This window comes from Jatropha curcas, chromosome 9, assembly GCF_041381405.1.
Source record: "Jatropha curcas cultivar XTBG-Jc1 chromosome 9, XTBG_Jcur_1.0, whole genome shotgun sequence".
Lineage (NCBI taxonomy): Eukaryota > Viridiplantae > Streptophyta > Magnoliopsida > Malpighiales > Euphorbiaceae > Jatropha > Jatropha curcas.
The window spans coordinates 7,713,371-7,723,070 of NC_143159.1; the positions used below are offsets into that span (position 1 = coordinate 7,713,371).

Sequence of the window (9,700 nt, forward strand, 5' to 3'; positions counted from 1 at the left end):
ATTAACGTTACTTGAAAAAATTACATGATTCTTTTTTGAATACATAATAATAAAAGAATACAATCTGTACAGAAGCCAGCAGCCAACACTGACCTGATTTGATAACACATTCCACAGACCATCACTTGCAATGATTATAAAATCCACACCGTCAATTTCTTCTTCCTAACCAGTGGAAGCAACACAATTATGAGGAATAAAATATCATAACACAAATACACAGCAAGAAATGACAGAAGTTTCCATCTCCCTCTAATTTAGCAAATAGTGAATCCAACATAGAACACAGATAACTCCAAACCCTCACTCCCCAGCCACACAAATCAGATTCAAATTGTCCGACCTCAAACAACAGTAATCAACAGTTTTCTTTCTTATTGATTCCAGGATTTAGGTTTGAGAAAGGAAGAATTAGATTTTTGGATAGTAATCATAGAATAATAAATAAATCTTTCTAGCATGACAGGCCTATAATCAGACCCCGGAATATCCATGACCATGGGGATACATACATATCCAGCAACTCCTAACACCCAGAGTAAGAGTGTCATTATTTTCAGCATATGCAGGGCATATTTAATTTATACCTGCCTACCAGGTTCAGTCATGCAAATATATATGGCAGTTCGAGAATTTCACTATTGCCCCAAACAATTCTCAAACATTGCCCAATTACTGAAAATGAAAATCAGCTATCAAAACCCATTGTATTTTAAATTACCTGAATTTCTGGCTCAGCAACAACATACTGCTTAAGTAGTTTATCTCCAAATGCACGAGAAACAGCAAGAACACCACTGACGCGCCATGTTCCTGAAAATTTAGCAGCATGTTAGATAAATACACTCAGAAAGTATGATATCAAAATTGTATCTTTTGTTTAAAGAATAAAGCATTTATCTATAAAAGCAAACAGAGCACCACTTCATCTTGTTTAAATTGATTTTCTTCCTCCCAACACAATGAAAATATCCAATGGATTCTTCCTACACAATATGTAACTATTAATATGAAAGAATAATTTTAAAAGAAACATTCAAATTGTTTTAGAATCTTAACATTGTATAAAATAGATCTTCAATGTAGACAACTACCATACAAGAAGACGATTAAACTGCAGTTTTACATATAAAAGCAAGCATGTAAATAAATAGCATTTCACTACTGACCTCAACAAAGTAAAAACCAAGGTATGATCAAAATACCTGTTGTGAAAAATTAATTCCAATATTTCTCTCTCCCTCATATCATATGTTTCCTCTCTCTCTCTCTCTCTCTCTCATCACACTAAGGCCCATTTTCTGATAGCAATATTTTCAGAAATCAGTGCATCATTGTTAGCATATTAGCATGCACCTGAGAGGAGGCTATCAAAATCTCTTTCAGTCGAACCAGAAACAACTCCGCAAGATTTTTTGAGCACGAAAAGAAAAAAAGTACACATTCAGGAACATGAGATTTTAACAGTCAATTACACAGCAAATTATACAGGTGTTTAGATAGTTAAAAATCCTAACAAGTTCAAGTGGCAAAGGTACATATCTTGGGTGGTACAAACAAAAACCTTTAGAGGCTAAAATAAACAACATAACATTCACTCTGCATGACAATGTACAAACAAAGATATGGCAACAACAAATAAACAACCTAGTACGATTCAATTTCACCTGCCCACACGACAAAACCTCCAGCCTCTTCAATCCTTTGGCGTTCATCAGATCTATCAGGTTTGTGATCAATAGACAGTGGAACAGCTACACATAAAACATAATAATAGTTAAGATCAATAAAATTAGTACATTTAAACCTCTTCCCAGTGAAGGCATGATATAAGCATCTGACTTTACATGTTTCATTAAACAGGCTAATCAAATATGAATTATAGCATGAGTGACTCTTATTTTAAATTTCATAATATTTCCCTTACCATCTAAAGTTTATCAATTTAGTTGATCGAAAATATGTTCATTATAAGCCCTGCCCTTGAAATGAAAAAGGAAAAGAAGGAAAAGAAAAGCAACCTGAACCAGCTCTACTGGCTACCACTCTAGAATCACCAACATTCCCAACAAGGAGCCGGTCCCCCAACAGCATAGCAGTTGATGCAGTTGACCCAGCATCTTTCTGATTGCCTTTTTCTTCATTGAGGTAATCTGCATCTGTCTGTCTGAATGTTTCAACTGCAATCAAGTACTTGTTCCTATGAAAAGATGGGAAAAAGAATAGGCATTCCATACACAGAATGATGCAATAACTACAGAAATTTCATACCAATGGCTGTCCTTGTGTCTTTGATAAAATCAGGATGGCTGCTTAAATTCCTGAATAGGTTGTTTTTAAGATATTCAGCAGTTCTGGCACCTCCGTGACCTAAAGTACAACGGTATTAATGATTACGGAAGTATAAGTACAACAAATACTGGGCCACAGTATCACACAAAACTTCAAAAATGAAGGAGACAACAAGAAACGTCATTGTGAAAAAGGTATGCCCTTGGTCGCTCGCCTTAATAAAAGAGCGCTCAATTTGAAAAAAAAAAAAAAAAATAAATAAATAAATAAGAACACTTCCTAATTTGAAGCAGTTGAGGAAAAAATTTGAGGGATCATAACAAGATATATTTAGGAAGTATAAAAATGGACAGCAAGATATTATTTATATGAAAAAGCACCCTCAGCTTTTTAATTTGATGGATTAAGAAGTGAGAACAAACACCATAAAGACAATATCATACCAATTTAGCAATGAAAAGAAGGGTCATACCATCAAAAACACCAAAGAAGGCAACCATTTGACCATCAACTTCAGCTATCCTTGTCTCATAGAAATCCTCCATTGAAGCCCTTTTTCCCTTAAAACTTGAATATCCATAGCTGAGTTTTGCAGTTCGGCTGCCAGAGAGAAAGCTAAAAGAATTTGCAAAAACATAAAAAGAAAGAATAAGTAAACAATGTAGCCTGCACAAATTTCGAGATTTGAGATAAATTTCATGGCAGAGTTCCTTTGATATTCACAAAAAAGTCCATGCAAGTTGGGATATCATCAATTCTTGACTTCTAGAAACAAAAAGGCTAAGAATTTTACTGTTCTTTCTGATGTAGTGATGTGGACATAGCACAAGTAATAAAATTTGAAATCAAAGCAAAAGCATGGGATACCTGAATCTTGTATCCAGTTTTCAATGTGAAATTGTGAATATTGTCTAATATTATATTAAAACATAACTGGGAACGACGTCCCAATTTAGTAAGATTTGGAAACATGAGATCCACTTTAAAAACCCAGAGTAAAAATCATTAATCTTAGCGGTAAGAAGGTAGTCATTTTGGTCTTTCTCTTTTTCATTTCATCAAGAGATTTTAATTTCTAGAAGAGAATTATCCATCTTGGGATCTAGTTTTGCGCTTGCTTTTATTTACACAAAATTTGAATTTTATATAATTAAACCAAATTCTATCAAAAAATATGGAATATCAAATGAAGTTTACAAATTAAAGCAACAAAATTATATTGTTAGACGCATCAGTATGCTCTGTTGTAGCCACATGACAACATTTTTTCTCATACCATTAAACCCTAAACCCTTGTGAAAATTTTTTAAACAATTCTGATTCAGCAACATACAAATCTAGCTCTAACGCCCAGGTACTTATGCGGAACATGTCTGATTATGAGAAGCTTATTGGAAAGCTGACTAGGGTGCAATACTAACATTCTCGAAGCTAAAGAAGAGCAGGATTTCATCTTTCAACAAGCAAGTTTAACTTTTATAATTTCCAAATACACAAAAAAAAGCTGCTTGAAACTTTGAATTTTTTGGACATTGCCAAACCATCTTCTGATCCTCATTTTATACACTCATCTCCCTTCCTAAAATGCACTCTTGGTTTAGTGTTACACGTTATTCTTGTTCTGTGGAATCTATCTTTCAACAATCAAGTCCCTTGATGAATCTAGAGCCCCAACAGCCATATTCCACAAATTTTTAATCCTCGAAACTCTGAATGCTGCAATCTCAAATTTCAAATAGTGATATGATTGCTTCAAGTGACTGAAACCAATCTCATATGAATAAACTCATCCAATTTACTGATAATCATCAATCCTTCACATCAAAACTACTAAATGAAGACTTAGCTGAAAGTTATAAGATATAGCCAAGCCAACGTGACAGTATTCACAGTAACCACTAATCACAACTTGGCATAACATTCCATTGTTATAAATGCCAAAATTTCAAACAGAAATAGTTGAGAGAAAATAATAAGAAATTAAATTTCACAATGTTTCAAGTCCCTTGATCTAATTATTTATGATAAAAACGTATTTGTAAAACCAATAGGTTCACAGCCCATCATTTGACACTATTTACAACATGGACACCTAAGTCCATCCCAAACCCTTGTATGCAAACTTACTCAAATTGATAATTGATTCTTCTTTAACTACCTTAGCCATAAATTAAAATTCAACAGTTTCCACCATTAGCAATTTTTTTCAACAATTATTAAGAAATATATAGACTCTGAGCTAACACTTGCAATCCCTATAGATCATCATATGCAAAGCAGTAATTTTGCTTCAATTTCAAAGCAGGAACCACCGAATGTACTGCTTTCCGTAAGTCATCATAGCCGCAAAGATAGGAATACGAATAAACAAACTGGAAGACACATAGGAGGAGACAGAATATCATATACAGCAAAAAGAGTCGATCAAAAAAGTGGATATAAAAAATAGTATCTACTCAATTTGATCACAGCAATTAAAAAGCATGAAATTTAGGAACCTGATGCCCCCGCCGCTGAAGAGAGCATCGGGATCTCTATTCGATATCATAGCGTCCGATAGTTGTGATAGTGGTCGTGATTGAGGAAGCACTGTTGGTTCGACTAACGCTGCCGCCGGCGGCAGTGGTCGTGCTGTAAGTAGTTGTGATGGTGGTGCTGCTTCTGGTGGAAATTGAGAGGCTTCAGCATCGGCATCCCCGCCGGGGAAGGTGGACTTGAGGAGGGCGACAGGAGCGGAGTCCGCGGATTGGTTGGTTGATGAATTGATTTGCAGAATAATAAAATATTAAAAAAAAGAAGAAGAATAAAAGAGGAGATTGGGTGGTGGTAGCGGCGGAGACAGAATCCGTAATTTAACTGCGTGTTTTTTGTCTCATGATTCTTCAATCTTTTGTTTCTGCCGCCGCATTTTTTACTCGCCGTCTTTTATTTTATTTTATTTTATTTTTATTTTTATTTTTATTTTTTATTTTGTTCTAAATTCTAATCTACCAGTACCAGTAACAGTTTGGACTTTCTTGGAAAAAAAAAAAAAGAAAACGGTTCAATTTTACGCACCGTAGATCACAAGATGTGGGATCCACAATCTTTGAGTTTTGTATTCGGCTCTTCATGACCGGGCGCCAATACAATAAACTTTTGCGCATTCGTTGGATATTAGTTATTTCATAAAGTCCTGTTCTTTTTTTTTTTTTTTTTTCGTAATAGAGAAAAATCTCTTATTAAAATGAGATTAATATTATTGATAGCCTATAAGATATCAAGAACTAATTGTAAAGAAAGAATCAATTGTATTTAGAGTTTTATTGCTTGAAGAGCTCCTTCTTCTTTTGAGGAATAATGTTGTTTATACAAGGTTCTTTCTTAAATTTCAAGTCAGTATTTATTTAGGAAAACACATGTATTCTTAGGGATGAAAGCAAATAGTAAAATTTTAGGATATCTGTCTCGCTTTGATCCATTTAAATAGAATATGGATAATTATAAATGAGTATGAGACGAATGCAAATAGTAAAATTACTACCCGTAATGGATATGAGTACGAATATAGATCTTTGGATACTTGATACCCGCTACCCGCTATTGGGTACATACGGGTATCCTGTCCACTGTTAATAAAAATTGTATTTTAAATAAGTTCAAATTTGGATAGTTAAAATTCGTGGATATCCTACCTGTATAATTATATTTTAAAGGGGTTTTGGATGAGTTCGGATAGTAAAAATTTAACCAGATTTGGATACGAGTACTTAAATGGATATCTAAACGGATTTTAAATGGATATGAGTAGTAACTTAAATTTTATGGGTATCTGCCGCTTCCATCCCTATATGTTCCTAATTAGGATTCTAGGCTAAATATCAGTATTAGTGCCTATAATTATTGGGGACTTATATAAAAATTACAATTAAGTTCCCGATAAATATTTATATTCTATCATACGTTCCCTTAGTTTTAGACATTTATGTCTAAATTATTATTCCTTCTCTCCTTCTGTATTATTATTTCCATTATTATTTTGTTTTAAAGCCACCCTTTAAGGTTTTCCAAGGTTGGCCTATTGGGATGAATATGTAGCTTTAGAGTAATGTCAAAAAATTATCATCCTAGTATCGATATTTGGACATTAATTGGTTTTATTTTTTAAAATTTGAAAATTAACTTTTGAAATCTTTTTCAGTTCACTTTGGATCATGACGAGATGAATCCTTAGCTTGAAAAATATGTTTAACCTTTTTACAACACTTAGCTTTTTTTGGCTCACTTATAATATGACAAGTTGAGCGCGTAGCTTGAAAAAGGTGCTTAACCTTATACAGACACTTAATCTTTTTAACTCACTTAGAGTATGGTGAGTTGAGCCCATAGCTCGAATAAAGTGTTTAACCTTATGAATGCATTTAGCTTTTTTAACTCATTTAAACTTAATTTTTTTCAGTTTAGTTAAAGTATAGCGAGTTGAGACTGTAGCTCAGAAAAATCAGACACTCAGCCTTGGAGAAATTGAGCACTTAGTTACCTCAAAACAATATAAATAATAAATATAAATTTTATTCTAATTTTTCCCTTTGATACATAACATTAGGCTACTAAATAATATAATCACATTGTTCAAATAAATAGATAGAAAAATATTTAAAACATTAAAGAAAGAAAACTTTTTTTTTTTTCCTTTTCTTTTGAATACGACCTCCTTTACCTTAAATGGTTGCATTATTTAACTTTTTCTTTAATATCTTGCACTTGACTATCAAATAATATAGTTACATAACTCAAATAAATAAATTCTATAGTAATATAATTATCTCATCACAAAAGATCTTATGATAGTCAAAAATGAAGTATTAATTTATCTCACACAATAATTAAAAATGGTGTTTGAAACATAAATATAATCTCACAAAAATTAAAGAAAACATAATTTATCTCACGTTTTGGAGCATTAGCATGTGAACCTTGGTGGCATCTATAGCATGAAATTCGGTACAAGAAACTTTGTGCCGTAGAACTGCTCAAGTAAATCAATCTCTAAATCATGAGAACGAATGTAAAACATAATATAACATGTCTATGTATAATTTATGCTATGCAGATAAGATGTTCCCATAACAATAAAGCACCAAAAAAGATTAGAGATCTAAGTAGATATAATGCCATATCATCAGAGTTGATCAAAAATTTATATGCCATGTCATCAAAGTTGGTCAAAAGAAAAGAGGTTAGGTTAATTGAGGTATGTCTAGCATACAAAGTGGACAAGGTTTGGCTTGGTCGGTTAAGCTAGTCAAGTTCATTGTCAGCAGAAGAGAAATCAAAGTCCACCTGCAAAAGCAATTATTGATATTAAAGATACCAAAGTTAATTTTTGAAAAAATATAAAAAACAGAAGGATATCAAAAAATGAGATCTGATACATTCAATGTACTCAAGATCTGATACAATGGATATACTCAGAAATTTTAATTTATTCAAAGACTCAAACCCATAAATTTACCAAGGGAAAAACGGCAAATACAAAACAATAATAGTTGTTAATCGCAATTGAAGAGATGAAATCAAACAAGGATTCACAATAATATGGTTGAAGAAAGTCAATCTAAACGAAAACTAATCTGCTATAACAAGCTCTTCGTACTCATCCAAGCAAGTAGTCCGCTTCATATCTGTCTGTTTAGTCTAAATTGCCATTAACAATCCCTACCAAACTCAACTTTTTTCCTTCCCTCTTTGGGCTACCGATGAATAAAAAACGAAGGATTCATGAATCCACAATGTCCCCTTGATTTTCTGCTTCTTCTTAGATACTATGGATTGAACGATGATGAAAAAAGAAAAAAAAAAAGAAAAAAGAAAACGACAATGAGCAACATTAAAAATTTTGAAAATAGAGTTGCTGGCGTACTTAGAAAGTTTTAGGAAAAAAAAAAGAAGAAGAAACTGAGATGAAGGGATGCTGAACCGACTGAGGTAAGATGGCATCTGGCAGGGAAACGTAATTGCCATTTGTATTATCATTAATCCACACTATCGCGCCTGTGATTTATTCAATGCTTTCAATGCTTTTTACTCTGTTAAAATGTGCATAGATTACAAAAAATAAAATTTCAAAGACCACAAGATCATTTTAAAAGCCGAGAGTGTCACAGAACTTTTTAATAAAAGTTCGTGGGACAATTTATATATTCGGCCAATTATATTCTTATGAGCAAATTTGAGTATTATATAACCTAAAAGTAAGTGTGATTGTGATATATTTAATGCAAAACTTGATACGTAGAGAGCAAGAGTATTAAGCAGATCTTTTTTCATAGATGGAGATTCAAAAAATCAATCAATGACTCTATTGTTATTCTTGTAAAAGATGTATTCCATGTTTACCGCACCAATTTGATTGCTATAAGATATCAAAGGTTAATTGTACAGAAATAATCAATTGTGTTTAAAGTTTTATTGCTTCGAGAGCCCTTTTTGAATAATAATGTTATTTATATAGGGTTCTGCTTTTTTATTAATGGGAGCTTTGGGTATAGCTTTATATGATTCCAATTAACTTCGATCTTAGTGTTGTATGAGTTCTTGAAAACTATAAAAAAAGGAGCAAGAACAATTTCTTCTTTTATCAAAAGGGTTGATATTGCTCTTAAACCCCAAGTCATTATTTATTTAGAAAAACATATATGTTTCTAAATAGGATTCTATGCTCAATATCAATATTAGTCCTTATAATTGTTGGAAACTTGCACAGAAAATACCATTAAGTCCTTAATAAATATTTATATTCTATTAGTATTCTCCTTCGGGAAACACTGTTTTTTTTTTTTTTAATAATTAATTAATGGAATATAAAGCAGCAACAAATGGCGCCTTTTTAGTCTGCAGATACGAATTGCTAAACCTTATTTGAGTGAGGGAACTAAAAAAGAAAAAGTTCGGTGAGCGAAAACAAAAATTCAAAATTTATAGGAACAAAATTTTAAAAGGTCACTATTTTATAAGTAAGGTTAAAAATTGCTGATATCCGTAGATATCTATATAAATATATAATTTATAAAATATAAATGCTTACGTGATAATATATTAAAATATAAAAGTGATGATGTGATATTTTATTTTTTATTATAATTAATCTTTTTTACATTTATTAAAAAATTAAATATTTTATTAAATATTGAAGCTCCAAACTCACAAATCTAATGGATGATTTCATTATAATTAATATTTTTATATTTAATAAATATTAAGTTTTTTATTGAATAGCTTTTTCTATAAAAAAACTAATGGAGTTATAATAGAGTCATATTTAATAAAAATTAATTAAATAATTTAATTACATTAACAAATAAAATTAAAATATTAATTTCAATTCATTAAAATTAAATATTCTTATACCTAATTTAATTTGCATACA

General features: G+C 31.6%; 1 protein-coding gene across 1 annotated transcript in view; it reads right to left on the reverse strand.

Annotated features, from left to right (window-relative positions):
- The window catches only part of LOC105629210 (putative protein phosphatase 2C 11), a 5,520-nt gene extending 312 nt beyond the window's left edge, over positions 1 to 5,208 (reverse strand). Inside the window, exons 1-7 of the mRNA XM_012210755.4 lie at positions 4,791 to 5,208; positions 2,765 to 2,907; positions 2,272 to 2,370; positions 2,022 to 2,180; positions 1,668 to 1,754; positions 722 to 813; positions 7 to 165 (exon numbers count right to left, since the gene is read on the reverse strand). Coding sequence (XP_012066145.3) covers positions 7 to 165; positions 722 to 813; positions 1,668 to 1,754; positions 2,022 to 2,180; positions 2,272 to 2,370; positions 2,765 to 2,907; positions 4,791 to 4,840 — 789 coding nt within the window. The 5' untranslated portion in view covers positions 4,841 to 5,208. The remainder of the gene's footprint in view (positions 1 to 6; positions 166 to 721; positions 814 to 1,667; positions 1,755 to 2,021; positions 2,181 to 2,271; positions 2,371 to 2,764; positions 2,908 to 4,790) is intronic.
- Between the last annotated feature and the right edge of the window lie 4,492 nt (positions 5,209 to 9,700).